Genomic DNA, 20,579 nt, shown 5'->3' with positions numbered 1-20,579 from the left:
GGCACGATGTAAAGTCAAGAGTCAAGCTTTGCCACATTCATTTTAGCTTGAGGCTATCATGTGTGCTACTTATGTACTTAATAGGTGTCCTATCAAATCTTGCTTTCTATGACTCCTTATGAAGCATGGCACGATAAAAAGCCATCTATTGATCACATGCACATTTTTTGTTTTTTAGCTTATGCTTTGGTGCCACAAACGCAATGCAAAAAAATTGGATGATAAGGTTGTTAAATGCATTTTTGTTGGTTACACCGTACTAAAAGCAAAGGTTATCGGTTATACCATTTGCAAATGAAATGTATCTTGATTGCATGAGATGTTGTGTTTGTGGGAAATTTTGTTCAGCCCTTGTTGTCATGTACTAGAGATAGTAATGTAAGCTCATAGGACATTTATGACACTTTTTTGTCTCTATTCAGTGGTGGAAGTTCGAATGTAAATTCCAATGAGGCACATGTACAAACTATGGGGGTTTTTCAAAATATTACGAACCATCCTATTACTGTTGCAAATGTACGATGTGGAAAGGGTTGAGAATGAGGAGGCTAGAGGTATGCCAAAATGGCTAGTGCATACTTGCATACTTTGCATGCCAGTAAATTGGATGCACCTATGTCTAGTCCTACTCATTCAGATTCTTGCCATGCATCTTATGCATCAGATTGCTATGCTTTGGTTGTTTCTAGTTTATGTGATGAGGAGGAACCACTTTCTTTTGATGAAGCACATAACTCAAAAAAAAAGGATGGTTTCCATGCAATCAGAATGAGATACACTTATAGAAAATGACGCATGGTCTTTGTGTGATTTGCCTCTTAGAAAGAAGACCATTGGTACAAAAAGGGTTTACAAGTTGAAACGTAATCCAAATGGTGAGATTGATCTCTACAAGGCTAGACTTGTTGCAAAAGGTTATACACAAAAAAAAGGCATTGATTATGAAGAGACCTTTGCTCCTACTTGTTGTATGACTACTATTAATTTTCTATGTGCATTGGCAACTCATTTTGGATGGAATGTACATCAGTCACACATTGTTACTACTTTCTTGAATGGTGATATATATGAGGAAGTTTATGTAACGTAGCCTCCTACTTTTATCAAGAAGGGACAAGAAAATAAAGTGTGTAAATGTAGGAAAGCTTTGTATGGGTTGAAATAGTCTCCTCGTACTTGGTATGAGAAATTTGACACTCATTTGGTTAAATAAGGTTTTTGTAACAGTCCAACAGAAAGAACTTTGTACGTAAAGTGTGAGGGTGATGTATGTCTCATCATCATTCTATATGTAGATGAATTGCTGATTATTGTGAATGAGACACACATTGCTGAATTCAAGGCTGATTTGAATGTTATTTTCAAGATGAAAGACTTGGGGCTTTTGCATCATGACTTGGGCATAGAATTTAAGTAGTATGATGGAGGTATTTCCTTGTGCCAAACAACATACAAAGAGACATTACTATGTAATTTTGGCCTTGAGGACTACAAACCTATTGCTACTCCAAGTATGCAATATGAGGCTAGGTATTCATTTTGCAGTCTAGCAGTTATATGCATAGCCTAAGGTCTAAGCATTGGCAGGCTATTAAGAAAATCTTTCGCTACTTGAATGGAACTTTACAACTTGGGTTTTTTCATCCCAAAGGAGATCATTGCCGCCAGATTTTCATGCTTTTTTGGCTTCCAATTGGGTTGGTTTTTATGACACACGAGTGTCCACAATTGGTTTTTGCTTCATACTCAATCGTTCATGCATATCATAGTTGAGCAAGAAGCAACCTACTATGGCTACTTTGAGTTTTGAAGCTCTATACATGGCAGTCTTCACAACTACAATTGAGCGTGTATGGCTCAGACGCCTTATGACTTATTTGGGTGCTGGATAGAACACTGCCAACATCATCTACACCAAAAATCAGAGCGCATTGGTAGTTGCGAGGAACCTAGTTTTTCATGCTCGCACAAAGCACATTGAGGTGCATTATCACTATGTCAAAGATGGACTCTCAATAGGAGAGATCCACTTGGCTTATGTGCCGACACAAGAAAACCTTGCAGATTTGTTCACAAAGGCATTGCCTTGTGAGAACTTTGAATCTTTCTGCAAAGCTTTGGGCTTGCTTTGTGGATTGGTCATGTTGTCATGGCATGGCACTACCCTATACACTATGTGCCAGCTCTCGTGCATCGCATCACTCCTAGTGGGGATTTGTTACCCTATATGTGGTGGTAGTGATGTGTGTGAACACACTTAGGACTGCCGCGGCATTTTCTCCCTCACTAGGAGATTTTTCCCCCCGTGAATTTATATACGCCCATCATTCTGGCTAACTTATCTTTCCATTTGTGCACTAAGAAATACACTCTATGTTGTGTGCCTTGAGGTCCATCATCTTCTCCAAGTTGTGTGTGCATCCCTGCAACCCTAATTCTAACACTCTATTGGTCCTTATTTTCAATTTTGAATTATCCAAAATTTGCGATGTAGTATGTACACAACATGTATCAGCCATGTGCAAAGTCAAAGTCAAGTTTCATCATAAAAGTTCGGTATCTCCATATTGAACAACTAACAATGTAAATTTTTGGATTTCTAGTTTATGATGGTTTCAAATTTTAAAGGAAACTTTCACAACACACCTTAAACAAAGCCACAACTTAGAATACTAAACCAATTACTACTTATATGCTAAACGTAAAGTAATTACTCGTGTAAATTAAATGTAATTACTCTAGTGTAATCTAGAGGAAGTTTTGAATAATGAATTGAAGTACATGGTCTTCTCTATTTTAGGCTGCCTCGTCCCCAACAATGGCACCAATTGTTATGGGGTTCTCCAACTTTGTTAATCTTATTACGATAATAGTATGAACTTCATGTAAAGTTGTCTATTCAAAGGACGTGGCTGATCCGACTAGTGCATGGAGGCTACGTGAGGGTGTTAGGCTCTCAAAAAACCCAATCACAGCATGCTACAATCAAGTGTTTTTCTCAAGCGATACCCAAATCACTTAAAGCTAATCTACATTCACTAGTTCAACTCATACATTTCACCTAGAAAATGGTGTCCAAGACATCCCTAGGGCCTCAAATTCATCAAGAAAATTCTATATACAAAAAAATATTGGATAAAAGGTCTAAATTTAGCAAGTTAATTTTGGCAATAGATACACACTATAACTTGGTAAAGATGAAGTATATCCACAACTACTCTCAAAATAAAAAATGGATATTTAAATAGAAAGTTAAGACTAAAAATAGCATGCAGAGAGCCACATCCTAAACACAAAAATACGGTGAATGACTTACGTTAATTACATAGAGCTTTCTCTTTCAACTGAAAGCACCTGCAAAAATAGGCTTCATGTAAGGGAGATACAAGCAAAGAACGCACGTTGGTAAATTGAAATACACAGCATGATGAGCACTCAATTCATTATCTCATAAAACTTAGGTTCAATTTATGAAATTTGACCTTTATACTTTGCCAATGGTCAAAATATGATCCTCTAGCCAATGAGTTGCAAAACAACAAGGTGATGTGGCAATTTCTATGTAGTGTAAAAGCATATGTGGGGCACTAGTAACTTTTAGCAGTTTGCTTTTAGATAGCACCAAATTTTTGCATCAATTGCTTTTAGGCATGGGACCTTTATCATTGAGGCCTCGGAAGCACTTTGTGTATCGCCTTGGTAGTAGTTTGTAGAGTGACTCCCCAACAATTGTATTATGTGATGCATCAATATAAAAAGAAGTATCAAAAGGGGCACCAGACTTTGAGGCCAGTGCATCATGCATTGCTACTCCATGTCGCGACTACCGTTTCTTTTTTAGTGTCTAAGTTTTTAGTTTTTCTTGTGTGTTGCTATGAGATTACCATCTTGTTGATGCCAGCTATAGTGGTATCAAAGCTTCAGTAGATTCTTCTTCTATAGAGGATCCACTCTGACTTTTTGTAGCACAACCCATATATTCTAACAGAGAATTTGATTAGGAACAAGAATTTTTCTTGCCTATAGTTTTGCAAGGACCCAACAACAATGGAGATTTGAATAACAACAGGTTGTCGATGAGTTGGACATCCAACTCAAATAATCTTCAATCAAGGATCCGTGCGTCATAGATCTCTAACAAAAACTGCAAGTTAGCGCGCTTAAGCGTTTGATAAAAGTATTCAAAAGACAGTGAAATGTGAAAAGTTATTGAAGGAACGGCCAATCTCAATATTTTATAAGAGATGGAAAAAGGTCCCCAACCCTCCTCTCACATTGGCAATGAAAGTGAAAGCAAAGCCAAAAATTGATATGGAGACTTCTCATTAGAAGAAGGTGATAGAGCCATTGAGTGAAAGATCAACAAAATTATGAAATTTGGGAAACGGTCTTGCAAAGGATGGAAGTTCAAGTATTTCCCTAGCTACCTCGATTGACAGTCAACTTTTGACGATTTTGTAGAGAATGGGGTCTAAAAGGAAACACCACTAGTGTGTTCACTTTGAGGACAACTCTAGTTTGCCTTCTTCTTCTTCTTCTTCTAAAAAACAAAAAAGCAATAAAATTACTAAAAAAGAAAATCAACAAAGGGCTACAAGAGATCACATCTTTCACACGTAGAAACTCCTTCTTCAGACGACTCTAGTGATGACTCTTACACTTTCGGAACTACTTTTGGCAAAAGGAGGAATCGTCTAATTCAAGAAATTCAAAAAAAGGGGAAGAAATAATTTAAGGATGATGGTCAGAGCATGGAGTTTGACACTTTCAGACTACAAGGGAACCCATAAGGCCTTGTCTTTTGTTCAACAATTGGATACTACTTTCTCCGAAGGCAATTTTATTGAAGCCTCCAAATTTGAAAGGTGGCATGCCACCTCAAAGGGAATGCATCGACATGGTGGTCCATGCTTTACACACGGAAAAGCACCTCTCAACTTGCGTAAGTTCAAAAGTTTTTTTTCATCTATTTGATTACCTTCCCAATTCGAAGTCGGTGTTTTCAAGGCATGGAACCACTTTTAATAAAAGAGGAAGGCAACCTTTCAACCTACAAACCAACGATATTGGAATACTTTCCTTTCGCTTGCTTCTTTCCAAAAAGTGACTTTGAAAGAAACGATGGAAAGATACTATTGTTGTCAGCCAAAGAAAATTTAACACTACCGTGTGAAACAAAATTTGCAAGTACCCAACAACTTATGAACCATGCCCTAGATAGTTTCTCCATGATGTTGCAATCACTGACTTATGCCACAAATGAGCAAGTGTCTTAGAATACTGAGAAAGAAGCTTCAAAAGGAAAGAAGAAAGCCAAGAAGTTGGTGCAAAAGAAGAAATCCACAACCCCTCAGTTATTTATCGAGCAGAAGGTAAAATATTATAAGCAAGGAAAGTGCTTCAGTTGTGGTGGATTGGGGTACGTCTTAGCAAAGTGCTCTATGAAAGAGGAGAAGCCAAAAGACAAATACCTCCAAAGTGGCAAAGAAAAGAGCTAAGAAGGGAAAACGAATGTTGAATTTGTACCAGACTTTATGGAGATGTGTTTGGATCATGAGGATGCGAGTATAGGACTATGCAAGGTGTGGGGCAAAGTATAGAATCAGGAAGCCCTAATTTTCTTCAACATTGAAGTCAACGCCAACTTTATTTTGACAAAGATGGCAGCTTGCTTGGGAATCAAACCTGAAGACATGGGGCCACATATGGATGCAAAGTTAACATCACCAAGGCATAAAGCCGTTGTAACATGTATCATATGGATGCAATGTTAACATCACCAAGGCATAAAGCCGTTGTAATGTATCATATGCAAGCTTCGGCCGCATTTCCTAAGTTACTTAGGGCATGAGGACTTCAACATCATGCCTTTGGAAGGGTATGATGTACTTTTAGGGATGCACTGGCACCATCAGAACATCATCGTGGTAGACTACGGGGCAAAGAAGATTTGGTTGAATAATAGTAGGGACCGAGACGTGCTCATTGATGTAAAACTCAAAGGCGAGTTAGTCCCCTTTGTATATTCTTTGGCCATTTAAAAATTAATAAAATCAAATCTTCTTGTTTACTTGATCTTTCTCAATTGCGTGAACAAGACAAGGATTTCAATTTGTTAGAGTTGGATTGAGAGCGACAAAGTTTCCTTCAAGCTCATGCTAGATGTTTCTCAGAGGATCTGCCTAGCAAGTTATCTCTGAAAAGACGAAAGGCTCATACCATGGACTTGATCTCTGGCAATACTCCTCCAAACTGAGCCCCTTACAAAGTGACCCGAGCTCAATAGGAAGAAATCATGAGCAAAGTACATGACCTTTTATAAAAGGATTTGATCCAACATAGTACCTCACCTTTTTTGTTCTGCAATATTGCTTGCTCCGAAGAAAGACAGAACTTGGAGGATGTGTATCAACTACAAGAATATCAAAAAGATTACCATCAAGAATATGTTTTTAATACTCAGGATCAATGATATACTCGATAGAATGCAAGGTTCTACTTGCTTTAGTAGAATTGATCTTAAAAGTGGTTGTCATCAGATCAGGATCACTCTCGAAGATGTTTACAAGACTGCATTCAGGATATCCTTCGAATTGTATGAGTATTTGGTGATGCCTTTTGGTCTCATGATTGCTCTCGCAACGTTCAACGGGATTATAGATCGGATATTTAGAGAGTTTCGACAACTTGTGGGAACATTTTTTGATGAGATCATTATTTTCTCCACCTCCAATGAAGAACATCGATACCATTTGTTACAAGTATTCAAGGCATCACGAGAACAAACATTGGTTATCAACAAGTGTGATCTTAATCCAAAGGAGCCATGTTATACCCTATGAGATTTGGATGTTTTCAAAGCAAGCGCGGCTTGCACAGATTTATGAAAAAGAGTACTTTGTAGTAATTCTTTGACTCATTGATGGCATGAATTGCTCAGGGAAGATTTTACAATGCACATGGATCATTAGAGCTTACAACACTTCTTGCCCCAAAACAAGCTTTCAAAGAAGCATGTGAGATGGGTAAACATTTTGTTGCAATTTCATTTCTAGAAGGAAAGGAAGAATACAGTTGCTGATGCATTGTCTCACAAGCCACATATATGTGATCACTACACTCCATCATGAGATTTAGATGTGATGTGAGAGTAGATGATTTGGTGAGATCCCCATGGGAAGACAGTTGTGGTGTACTCTCTCAAGAAAGGGTTTTTGATGCGAGAGACCATGTTGTGTGCAAATTGTGGTCTAAGAAAAAAGGTGGTGATGGAGTCACAATCCTCCTTTTGTTGGGCATAGAGGCAACACTTAAGGTTGTTAAGAGGTACTTCTATTGTCCATAAATTAGAAAGGATGCACATGAGTTTTTGTGTACTTGTTTGATATGTCATGTATGACATGCACAAAGTGACAAGACTTCTATAACCTTCACCGATTCCATATTGACCATGTGAGAGTATAGCAATGTACTTCATTTTTTATCTTTCCAAGACACCTCAGACCTAGTGCATTAACTAAGGGTTGCCATATGGTATCGCATGTGTAAAATTGGTGTTGGGGGGGGGGGGAGGGGGGGGGGGGGGGGGGAGGAAGAGATTTTAGGTTCCATATATAGGGGTCAAAAGGGCAATGTTGGTGCAAGCAAGTAATGTCTCCCTATGATTATTTTGCAAAGTTGTTTGGGTTGCATGTGATGCTAAGTCTATTGTTTCAGATGGACTTTCGGTTCACCAATTTGTGTTGGCGAGTAGTGTATGAGAATGTGGACACTATGCTCAAATTCTCTTCATTTCATCCACAAACTAACGGACAATAAAAAATTACCGACCACAATGGTATTAGACTTGTTGATGTGCTATCTCTAAAAATAATTCTCAATGGGATAAGTATTTACCATTGATGGATTTTGTGTATAATAACATTGTTCACACTTCAATGGAGAAGGCGCCATTTGAGCTGGTAGAGGGTGGCAAAGAGGATTCCACTTATTATGTGCAAAGACAAGATTTTTCATGGATAACATTGTGTATAAGATCTAGAGATTGCTTGTGCTAAGGTTAAGAAGGCTTGCAATAGTCTCAATGCTCAAGGGCGGCAAAAGAAAGCAACTTATAAGCATCAGCACAACTTGTAACTGAAGGAAGATGATTGGTTGCTTCTAAGATTTAAGAAGGCATGGAAAATGGAAGGGGAAGGAGAGGCTTTTTCCAAATCTAACTATGAGATACTATGGGGCCTTCCAGCTTTCTGAAAAGATCAGCAACATGTCATTTTGATTGAAGTTGCGGGCTGTTGTGTTAAGCAAGAAAATCTATTTTGTTGCTTTGAAAATGCAATGTGCAAATTTGTGAATATTATGCTAAGGAAACTTTAAAATTCTCTAGCAAAATATTGTGATCCATCACCATGCTGAAAATTGTGCTTTATGAGATAGAACTCCCCAACAATGGAATTGTTTGTTCAAGTATATGACAAGGCTTAAACCAATGCCACATGACCTACTTACCTCTTTGTGCTTCTGTTCTGTTTGCTGAAAGGACAACTTTGGACCATTCGACACAATGGACGGGTACAAGCAAAATTTCCTCATTGTGGCAAGGATGATCTAAACTGGTAAAAAGAGCACCATTAGGCTGAAACATTTCCTTCCTGCTTCCCCTGTCGCCATTAAAACTTTTCTATAGTTGATATAGCAATAAACCTGCAATTAACCTTTGGACTTTCTTATTCATTTTGAATACAAAAGGTCTGCTAGGGACCAAACGTTGATTGATTGGCCGAATGGCCTTGAAATTAAAACTCAAAAGACTACTTTCAATAATACTAATGAGCAAAAAATGCTCCACAAAATTGGAGTTCACTCAGTCTTATTGATGCCAAATATGGCAGACAGGGAGAGAAAACTTCGTAAAATAACGCAGGTCCGCAAAGGTGACCACCTTACTTATCCCATTGTAGAATAACCGATTTATCAAAGGAAGAAACACCCTTTACTCTTAGTGACCATCTTACCTCCGACAACCTTACTCCATGTAGATGTCAAGTACCATAGACAATGCGGAGACTATTTTACAGATTTTCGCAAACTGCCTTTGTGTAGTCAGAAGTTGAAGCCTTTCCGCCCAAGTCACCTGTAAGGAATTTCCCCTCTTCAATTGTCTTCATAATGGCTTTATGAATTCGGTCTGCTTTCTCCCCCATGCCGAGATGGCGCAACATCATCACAGAGCTAAGTAAAAGGGCCGTTGGATTCGCTTTGTTCTGGAAAACATTTGTAAGTATGTGACTCAGTAAAAGTTGCAACATCTTATAAGAAAAGTCCAGAAGGTTATGATAGGTTCCTTGCCTTGCCCGCAATGTCTGGTGCTGTCCCATGCACAGCTTCTGCCAATGCAAGCCCATTGTCCCCGATGTTGCAACTGAGAACAAACACGTACACTAGGTCAGGAAATTCTAATAGGAATGTAAGAAGCAAGAATATAAAAATAGAGACAATACATCCCCGGGCAGTCACTCACAAAAACTCCCTATATTACGTACGTTCAACAAATTATTAATAATACCCAACTACACATGTTATATTCACACTATGGGCATATTAAAACCTCCCTATATTACGTACGTTCAACAGCTTATTGACAATACCCCACTATACATGTTATATTTACACTATGGGCATATTAAAACAACCCCAACCCCCTCTAAAGTATACATTTTAAACAATCAATAATTCTCCCCTGCTAACTCACGTGATATGATACACATTTTGAAAAGAAACTGCCCCAGGCAATATACATCAAAGAAGGAAAACTGCAAAAAATTGCTTGGAGCATAACCAATTTATCATTTCTTGGCCCAAATTATTATCGATATGGCTGTTACCTTGGCGTCAACCCCAGGCCACCAATCAGACCAGCACAAAGATCACTGATAATGTCTCCGTACAAATTTGGCATCACCAAAACATCAAACAATGAAGGATTCTTCACCAGCTGCAAAACCAATCGCATCATCAAAATAAAATGGTTCGGTGCCTCACCATTGAGCATTAAGGCAGGTCACAAAATCTTACCATCATGCAACAGTTGTCAATAATTACTTCCTCATACACAATATCTGGATACTTTTCTGCAACTTCTCTGCAGCACTGTATAGCATAAAAATAGATGCTAAGTGATTGTCTTGGTGACAAGCCAACAGATAGACACAAAAAATAGAACATTGTTATGATAATACCCAAGATAGCTAAAAACACCACACAAGTAAGCCCCAATTAATTGTCGTTAGCCTTCATAAGGACGCGTGAGGAGAGACGGTTTTTGGCCTAGTGAGGTGAGGGCCCCGCCTCAAGACGCCTACAGGTCCACGCTGAGCGAGAGGCCTCACGGGAAACTCATAAGACTCAACTTGTGGGTCTTGAGGGCCACTCCATGAGTCACCCCTTAATGGCCTTTCATGCCAAAGGCCCTCTAGGGCTCATAGGGCAGGGCCCTCGTCTCGCTAGGCCAGAAACCACCTTCTCACAACACTAAACGAAGTGAACGGAAGACAGAAGTGAATCTTACAAAAATCAGATGAAAAATGGTTCATAGTCACCTGCAAAAACAATCCATCTGTTTTTTTCATTATGTTGGCTTTGTGAATAGCAGAGACCCGCTGCCTGCCATTAGTTTTTGCATAGTGAAAGGCATAATCTGCCACCCGTAAACTTGCTTGCCGAGTAATGATTTTCAGACTCTCCACAACACCCTTTACGACCTGGAAGATGTTCACAAATCTCCATAAATATGTAAGGTGTGCCAAAGTGCAGTTTCAAGTGCATACTCAGAAAAGCTCACAAGATCTCCATAAATATGTACAAGATGTGCCAAAGTGCAGTTCAGTGCATACTCAGAAAAATAAAAATAAAAAAATCAGAATCACAGCTTGAAAAACTTCATCCCAACCTGGTGCTCCAAGCCACTGTATTCCCCCTCTGTATTTTCACGTATAGTCACAAGATTTACGTTATCGTAGCGAGTTTTGTAGCCGGGGATGCTGAGGCAAGGCCTGACATTGGCATACAGACCAAGTTCCTTGCGAAGAGTCAAATTGAGAGACTTATGCCCTTTGCCAATCGGTGTTGTCATGGGACCTTTAAGTCCAATTCCATTCTTTCGAACAGATTCCATGCTATCATAGGTAACAAAACTGCTCGTTCGAGGATCCACAGAAGTTCCAACATGATGTTCCTCCCACTCTATGGGCACTCCCACAGCTTTGAAGACCTGCAAAAATTATTTTCTCAAGGTTGTAATGATTTCTGATAACAGCACATTAGTCTTAAAGTTCCAGCATAATGAACTTGAAATTTTAGATTGCTGGTAAGAGAGATCGATAAACCATATGATCAGATTCAGCTTCAGTACATACCACCCAGCAAGGTACAAAGTAGTAGTGCTGGTCACAAGGAGCCAAGAAGAAGTAGACACCTAAGACTAACAAAAAGACAAACTTGGCATCTCATAGAAAACCAAGTCAGGCTGCTGATTCTTTCTATCTCTTATGGTGCATATGCCCTATCAACTACCTCATTTTTGTACTAATTTTCCCAATTTAATGCTTCTTTTAGTGCTAGGCTTCATTATGGCTGAGTCTGCCCTTGATCTCCGAAGTCATGACAGAAACTCAGTACGTTGAACTTTGTGTTGATGTATGCTCGTGTGTGCACGTGTGCTCACAAGTTGGGCAGGGTTAGAGTTTTTAAACTCTAACCCCCTAGGCCCCACGGCCACAACTTAAGTTCTTTTGGGTTCAATTTCTTGTCCTCTCTGCCAATTCCTCAATTGGGCACGCCACATCATCACTTTAAGACACCGAGCATGAAACATCAGGTTCCTCGCAATAGCTATATGGTTGTCAGAATAAATAGTAGTTGTTTGCTGCACAAAATTGATCTCCAAAAGAAACCTCCGTAACCAAACAGGCTTACATGTAGCACTGCAAGGAGCACAATACTCCGCCTCTGCGAAAGATAAGGTACTTGTAGGATGCTTCTTACTGTTCCATGAAATTGTTTCTGAACCAAATGAAAGGGTGTAACCTATCGTTGATCCTCATCCATAGGGGTGTGTTCCCACCCTATGAGTTAGTGGTGTGAGTTAGTGTATAAAAAAAGAGATAAGAGGGCCTTTACGTACCCAACAGGCAGAGGCTATTCTAGCGGCACCCGGACAGGATGTTGCCATTACACCTGTCATTGGCAAACTTCGTTTGCATTGTCAGGGATATCTAGGACACGAGGACTTTTATAGCATGCCTCTAGAAGGGTGTGATGTCACATGACACATCCAACCCTATGTGTCCGTGGACAAGCTACAGCACGACAAGGGTTCAGTCAGTCCAGTCAGTCTCGATTTAGAAGTGATCCGGCACTTTTGTGAGTCTGTTCACAGACCGTGCATGTCCAGACACTTAGTGTAGATGCATATCCTCCGGTTGCACACAGCATGATCATAAGCATTCCCATTAGAATCCTTCAGGGGAATTTTCCAATGCATTTAGCCTATTTTCCCTATTTTTGACATTTTTCACTTATTATTTTTAAGTGACTTTTGTTGGAAAGTAGGTAGGGCAAATTGAGTAAGTTTGTATATAAGCAAACCTATGCTATCACTAATTGGCAGAAGAGGTAGCAGGAGCACCAGTGCTCACCAGGTAACTTCTCAGCAAGAACCTCCCTTGGTGGCGTTTTCCCTCCAAGCAAAGACTCCCCTTCCCTAGCGTTTTCCATCAGCATCGCATAGCCTTGGCTGGCGTTTTTCAGCATCACATGATCGCCCACATCCCTAACGTTTTCAGCAATGCGTAGCCGCAGATTCTCAACGTTTGGACAGCCCTCAACCAGAGATTTCAGCGGGCAGAATTCACCCCACAGCAGCGTTTTTGTTCCCAGCAGAATCCAGCCCATTAGCGTTTTTGGACAGCAAATAAAGAGCCTCAGATTTCAGCCATAGCGTCGATCTCGTCATCCCCGTCGTCGACATCGACCTAGCCAAGATTTGCATCAGTCACATCCATCCACTTTGTACCAGTTTGTGCAATCAATAGTAGACCACTCTCGCCGACGAGAGTGGGGCCTTCGGAGGAGGGTTTTACAACATCTCTGGAGTCGTATTCTCTTCTCTCTCTATCTCTGAGTCTCATACACTTGCACGCACAGTGTCCATTCACTTTGTTTATGATCATTGCACTCTCTCATTAAGAACGGAAGACTCTCCCTTCCATAAGAACAAAAAGGAACCTTGAGCATATTATGGAGCACTCATCTTGAGAAAGAACAACATTCATTCCGCTGCACCTTACATTGGTATCAGAGCTTTGGCAGTGTTCTGTATCACTCAAGGAAAGAACCACAAGAATCACAAGATTTTTTTTTTGCTTGTTGCGGTCGCACGAACCCAAGTTCACTTGAGCGTGTCGATTCCTAATCGTATTTTTGAAGAGTGACAAGAATCCCAGGAAAGAAGGGCTTGTCCAACCTCCCCTTGTGCCTCTTTTCACTCGTTGAGAGCGGACCGTGCACTTAGCGGCCGGCCAATCGACGTGAGGTGGGAAAAAGCAACGTTGGTGTAAGCGCAAGGCCGCCAAGGGGTGCGCCCGCGGAAAAGAGCAGAACTCGGGTGAAGAGAAGATCCTTCTCAAACACAGATTGCAAGCAAAGAAGACCCTCAAGAATCTCAAGAACCTCAAGACCTCAAGACCCTCAAGAACCCAAGAACCGCAAGAACTCAAGTTCCTCGTGAACTTAAGAACCAAAGATCATAGTGCATGGTCATCACCCGAAGCGGAATGGATACTTCGCATACAGATGATGAGCATGGGAGTGGCGAAGAAGAGTTTTCCCCACAAGGAGGCTTTCCCGACCCTCCCCCTTCCCCATCTACGCCACGAGTTGTACCAAATTCTATGGAGGCGATGGTCAAGTCGATGATGGAGATGATGGCACAACAACAAGAAACGAATCGAGTTGCGATCGCACAACTACAAAGAAAAGTAGAACGACAGGAAGCCATGGAATGCGAGCGCGAAGAACGAAACGAAAGAAATGCAATACAACAAGAAGCGACTCGCATTGCTTTGGAACGCGAGCGCGATGAATGAAACGAAAGAAAAGCACAAAGAAAGGAGGAAGTTGAAGCAAGACGAGCGGCCTTGGAGGCCGATCGGGAGGCTCAAAGAGACCTCCGCACTCAAGAATTGGTTCGACAAGTTCTTGCCGCGAAATCTGAACCAGCCAAAGATGTTGGTAGTTCCTCAAGTGGGCGGACTCCAACAACCTAGTCACAGAGAAGTTGACTTTCAGTAAGTATGATGGTAAGATGGATGCTACGGTTATTCATTCTTGGTTGCATCAATTTAATGCTTCTTTTGCGACAACTAAGAAGACAGTGAATAGCAAGGTTTTGACGGCAGCTATGTACCTTGCCGGTGATGCCATCAACTGGTACCACGAATGGCAAGAGGCACAGTTAGCCACGCACCTAGAGAAAGCCGACGAATTCACGCCCCTTTCCTTCAATTGGGCTGATTTCCAAGACAAGCTCAAGGCGCGGTTTATGCCACCTCAGTACCTCGCACGATTGAAGGACGATTGGCGCGCTCTCAAGCAAAATGGTAAGCCGGTTATGTCTTTTTTTAATCGTGTTTTGCAGCTAGGTACTCAATTACGCAAGTCGGATGATGAACGCAAAGAGACATTCCTTTTTCGGTTAGACGACTACATCAAGTTTGATGTAGAAGTCTTCGATCCAATCGATCTCAACAAGGTGGTAGCGATTGCTCTCGCACAGGAGATGAAGCACAACAAGGGAAAGCCTAAGGAGAACAAGACTTCCACAAGTACCTTGGAGACTTCTCCAAACCCTTAGAACGGTAAGAATGGTAAGAATGGTAAGAACGGTAACTCTTCTAACCAATCTTCCAATAGTCTCTCAGAAAAGAATTCTTCCAATGAACCTAAGGGTAAGGCTAACACAATTGCTAAACCTAAGCTCACTCCAGATGAAAAGGTAGCACAAGGAATTTTAGGAGGATACATTACGTCGGAAGAGCAAAGCACTTATTCTAAGGAAGGTCGTCGTTTTCATTGTCACATTAAGGGTCACATAAAAAGAACATGTCCTAAGCTTGAATCAAATGAATCTAAAGAATCCACAGAACCCACTTTGAAACCGGCCTGTTCAATCCAAAAAGGGCGGTAGACTTTACTTTAAACCTTGATTTAGCTTTCACCCATTATTAGTCGTCTATTTTACCTGCGCTATAGTGACACAAGAGAGGGGAATGGGATACAGATGCTAGAATGCACCTGTATGAGAAGACCGGCACCAAATTGGCCCCTAACTTAGGCGCCCCTTTCGGTATTTCTTTATTGTTTAAAAGAGGGAATAAACGTTGTGGTTCTTTCCAAGCTGCCCCGCACAACCTTGGCTGAATTTTGACTGTTCTGGCCTGATTTCGGCAACATAACAGTACTAGAACCCTTCACGGTCAGTACTCCCACGCATTAAATGACTTTCCCGACGCATACGGGCACTTTGCAAAACTGGCGAGAATCTGCAGCACGCTGAATTCTCTGTTTTCAGCCCTGAAAATGCGCCAGATCGCCTGTACAACAGTCCCCTCGCGTCCCCGAACCTCCTGAGGGTATTAGGGACCGTTTAGGGCCAAAACCCTAAACCTGCAAAAATACACAGCAGGCTGTAATTTACTGTTTCGGGCTCTGTTTCGCGTGCCGGTCGCATCCTTAGCAAGTCCTCGAGCTCCCGCACCTGTAGGGCTACTTGCCCTTTGAATCGGACGAGATTTCTGGCGTGAAACCTCTCCGAATTCACCTGTACCTGCGGGGGGGATTAGCCGCTAGCTAATCTAGTACCTGTGCAAGAGGCTCTTGCCTCGGCAATCGTGCATGAACCCACACAACTGTACATTGGTCAAATGAAGAGCCCACTAGTGGGGCATAACATACTGCCAAAGGGGAGAGAGAGGGCACTGCGTAGCGTGCAGGGCATCACTCCTGGCACCGCACTGTACATAGGAGGGAAAGCAAGCACTCCATAGCTCTTAACCTGTGACAAATTCTGAAAATCAGCCTCTCCCAGCTTAAAAATCAGCGCCCAATTTTCTGCATGAGGAAAGTGCACAGAATTGTGCCACTTGGCACATTTATAAGCATTTTCCCGTTTCGGGGTTGCCGCCTAAAAATCTCCCAACCGGTTGCCCAGTTGACTTCACGGCAGAGTAAGAAAATGTTCCCCTTGTCATTCCGGAGGTAATGACGCAAACACATTTTCAGGTCCCAAAATAGTAGTTCCCTAAATTTTAGGAGATGCTGCCATTGTATCTTTCTAGGTCATCCGACCCTCTTTGTACACTGCAGCCACACCCAGAACTGAAATGTAGCCTCTGTAACAAAGGATTCCAGTATGGCTAGTCAATGACCCCACTTAGCTAACCATAGTCCTTGTCCAACCTTAGTGCTCTCTTGCCCTCAGGCCTGGACTCCCTCTGGACAGTTCCACACTAGCTATGCAATGCAGGGCAGTTAGATTTCCCGAGGGGTGTTTCCAAAAAGTGAAAGTAAATAGATAATAAGAAAGAAATCAACAAAAAGGATAGATAGTAGTCACACGCTGGTGACATACCCCCCTCTTGAAATCTCAAACGTCCTCGTTTGCATCTATGTCGTACATGCTCACGGTCAACACTGATGTATTCAACACCTGTCGACACATGTACAACACATACATGCTCATTGTCAACCCCGGTGTATTCAACACCTCGTAGACTCATGTATTGCCTGCGTGTGAACCCTGTCCCAATGACATAGTGGTAGCTTCGCACTGTGCCATTGCTTTGAGTCACTAACTTTCCAATGACAAAATGGTAGCTGCACATTTTGCCACTGTCTTATACTACACGTTGGATCCCGTAACACTTTCGAGCATACCCAAACCGACAGTTTAAGAATGCAGTTACACATGTACTCTTTAATAGAAGCAATTACTGTATCCTTGACAAACTGACAAGAAATACTCACTTTTATAGCACTAACCAAACTTTTGGACATTCCATAAGAGCAATTGCCAAACTGACAATCTGTACAGCTCTAACATTCATGTAACAGGTATTTCATTTGAGCTCACTTTAAATACCATGTACATCATTTGTTTCAGAATCCATTGTCACACTCACAATCCATGTAGCTCTGAAACTCAAGGGGTCAAGGGAGGTTGCAAATTGAAGGCTTCAAGGTAAAGTGATAACACAGTTGGTGATTCTGCAAGTTCACCTTCTTCCATCCACTTAGCATCCATTGGTGGATAGTTTCTGAACTTTACCAAGTAACGCCTAGCAACCTTGCCTTTCACTTTCCTTTCTTTGTGTACCAAGATCTATTCCGGGACCAAGATCTCGTCAAGTTCCTCGACTTCCGGCTGATCTTCAGCTGGCATATCTTCTGGCACATCACCCACATAGGGTCTGAGAAGACTCACATGAAACGCATTGTGAATCTTCCAACTGTCAGGCAATTTTAGCCTATATGCAACATCACTGATTATGTCGCACACTTGAAAAGGCCCATAGTAACGCATGCTGAGCTTTGGAAACGTCTTTCCTTGCCCTTCATCTTCTTTAACCTTGCCTTTTCAAAGCGCAAAAGCACCCAATCACCAAGTGAATATACCACTTCATGACGGTGACGATCAGCTGCTTTCTTTTGCTTTGCCTAAGTCCTTTCTAAGGCCACTTTGACCTTCTTGTACATTTCATCCATGTCCTAAACATACTTATCTGCTTCAAATATCTTGTCCTTTGTATGCAGTATGGGAGGAACTTTCTTGCCACCTTCAACTATCTCAAAAGGTGCCTTGCCAATTGATGAATGCACTGTATTATTGTATGCATACTCCACCAATGGCAAATACTGCTCCCACTTTCCTTTATGCTCTGACACATAACACTTCAGCAGATCTAGGACAGTAGAATTTGCCTCTTTTGACTGCCCATCTGTTTGAGGATGAAATGACGAAGAGAATTTGAGCGTGGTGCCCATATTCTCAAACAAGCCTCTCCATAACAAACTTGTCATGCGTGGATCACGGTCGCTAACAATCGACTGTGGCATGCCATGATACTTGAAAATATTGCTCATAAACAAGCGTGCCATCTGATCTGGCTTTATCTTCTTCCTGACATGAATAAAATGAGCCTCCTTGCTGAATCTGCAAATAATAGTCCAAATACCATTGTTTCCTATCTACGTTCTCGGAAGATCAAAGATAAAATCCATAGCAATACTTTCCCATGGTTTATCTGGAATAGGTAGTGGTTGCAATAACCCTGGTGCCTTTTGCCTGTCAAACTTGACCTTCTGGCAAATTAGGCATTCTCGCACAAAGGCATCCACATCCCTTCTCAATGTAGGCCAATAGAAAAATGTCTCAACCGCTTTAACTGTAGCATCGATACCACGATGCCCTGCATACGGTGGGACGTGACTCTCTTCCATAACTTTGCGTCGCAATGGCTTTGTGACACACAATCTGCCATGCATCATCATGAACCCGTCTTTAAGAAGATAGTGTTCATGACGTTGTCCATCCATTAGTTGCTCGAAGACCCTTGCAAAATCTTCATCATTTTCATATTGTTCTCTCATATCATCAAGTGCATGATGATAAGGAATTGACACAGCTGAAATTTGTGGCTTCCTAGACAAGGCATCAGCCACAACGTTCTTCTTGCCTTCTATATGCACAATCTGAAAATGGAACATGGACAAGATATTTGCCCATCGCATATGCTTCTCAGATAACTTTGTCTGTGTCAAGAAGTATCGCAAGGTCTGATGGTCCGTTTGGACAACGAAATCTGCACCTAGCAGGTAGTGTTTCCAACTTAAGAGCGCATGAATCACAGCCAGTAACTCTTTCTCATAGACCTGCATGGTCATCTCTGGCCCTTGCAAAATTTTGCTCTCATAGGCTACTACCCTGCCATCTTGCATTAGCACTGCACCAATGCTACTACCACAGGCGTCACACTGGACCACAAATGACTTCCTAAGATCTGGCAACACAATGACTGGATCTGAAGTCATCTTTTCCTTTAAGAGATTAAAAGCTGAAATCTCTTTCTGTGTCCATCTAAAGGTGACTGCCTTCTTTTGAAGAGCATGTAAAGGTGAAGCAATCTCAGCGAAATTTCGGATAAACCTTCTGTAATAGGAGCATAGTCCCAAGAAACTTCAGACATCGTGCACCGTCTTCAAATTTGGCCATGACTTGATCGCTTCAACTTTTGCAGGATCCATTCTGACACCATCCTTTGAGACAATGTGTCCCGGAAAGTGAATCTCTTCCAGAAAAAATTCACTTTTCTTTGCATTGATGAGCAACCTATGACTGCGTAACTCTTTAAACACAATGGCCAAGTGATGCCTATGCTCCTCTTCATTCTTTGAGTAGACTATCATGTCATCAAAGAATGTACCAACAAACTGCTGGTGTGGACGGAAAATTCTATCCATCATCCTATTGAACGTAGCAGGAGCATTTGTGAGACCAAAGGACATCACTAAAAATTCGTAAAGGCCAAACGTTGTTCTAAAAGCAGTCTTGTGCACATCCTCTGATCTAATGCGCATCTGATGGTACCCACTCTTTAGATCTATCCTGCTAAACATAGCTGCTCCTTCTAATTTGTCCATAATATCATCAATTCTAGGTATAGGGAACCTATTCTTGATGGTATTCTTGTTCAGTGCACGGTAGTCGATGCACATACGCCATGAGCCATCCTTTTTCTGCACCAACAACACTGGAGAACAGAATGGAGATGAACTAGGCTGAATCAGCCCCTTTTCTAGCAGCTCCTGTACTTGGCCCATTATCTCTTTCTGCAGAGCCGCACTAACCCTGTACGGAGGCTTATTTGGTGGGCTACTGCCTGGCACCAAATCTATCGCATGGTCCTCGGGTCTCTCTGGCGGTAATTGAGACGGTAATGAATCGGAAAAGCAGTCACTATACTGTTGTAAAAACATTGACCTTTCTTTATCTAGCACAGATAAATTTGATTCATCACAATCTGACATTTCACGTGCAAAAACCAAGTACGCAAAAAGATGCATTTTCATTACAGAAGTAATAGCAGAAGCTGATACAGTGGGAATAGACTCCCCTTTAAGCTTTACATCCAGAATGTGAGTCTTTCCCCTGCTCTGTACAGTGATCTTTTTGTTGTAGGCATCCATGATTCCCTGTACACGAAACAACCAAGGAATACCTAACAACACATCACATCCGTCCAGTGGCATGATGTAAAATTCTTCAGCATCTACATAGGACTGGATATGTAGGCGCAACTTTCCAATGATGGGTGTCACAGCCTCTGTGTGGCCAGGACATGCCAAACCTGCCTCTGCTGTATACCCCATCTCTTCAGGTCTGATTCCCAACTTTGAAGCCAATTCTGGGGAAATGAAGTTGGCTTTGGCACCTGGATCAAAGAAGATAAGCACTGTTTGATCCC

At 41.5% G+C, this 20,579-nt stretch overlaps 1 protein-coding gene across 1 annotated transcript in view; it reads right to left on the bottom strand.

The window, feature by feature from the left end:
- Window positions 1-8,698: 8,698 nt before the first annotated feature.
- The window catches only part of LOC147429600 (3-isopropylmalate dehydrogenase, chloroplastic-like), a 42,263-nt gene continuing 30,382 nt past the window's right edge, over window positions 8,699-20,579 (bottom strand). The window contains exons 2-7 of the mRNA XM_086495862.1: window positions 10,949-11,269; window positions 10,599-10,760; window positions 10,075-10,149; window positions 9,885-9,994; window positions 9,349-9,421; window positions 8,699-9,263 (exon numbers count right to left, since the gene is read on the bottom strand). Coding sequence (XP_086351988.1) covers window positions 9,072-9,263; window positions 9,349-9,421; window positions 9,885-9,994; window positions 10,075-10,149; window positions 10,599-10,760; window positions 10,949-11,269 — 933 coding nt within the window. The 3' untranslated portion in view covers window positions 8,699-9,071. The remainder of the gene's footprint in view (window positions 9,264-9,348; window positions 9,422-9,884; window positions 9,995-10,074; window positions 10,150-10,598; window positions 10,761-10,948; window positions 11,270-20,579) is intronic.

Source organism: Adiantum capillus-veneris, chromosome 22 (genome assembly GCF_014529385.1).
Source record: "Adiantum capillus-veneris isolate H3 chromosome 22, ASM1452938v2, whole genome shotgun sequence".
Classification (NCBI taxonomy): domain Eukaryota; kingdom Viridiplantae; phylum Streptophyta; class Polypodiopsida; order Polypodiales; family Pteridaceae; genus Adiantum; species Adiantum capillus-veneris.
The sequence above is the reverse complement of the archived record's forward strand: the minus strand, read 5'-3'. Positions and strand labels throughout refer to the sequence as shown.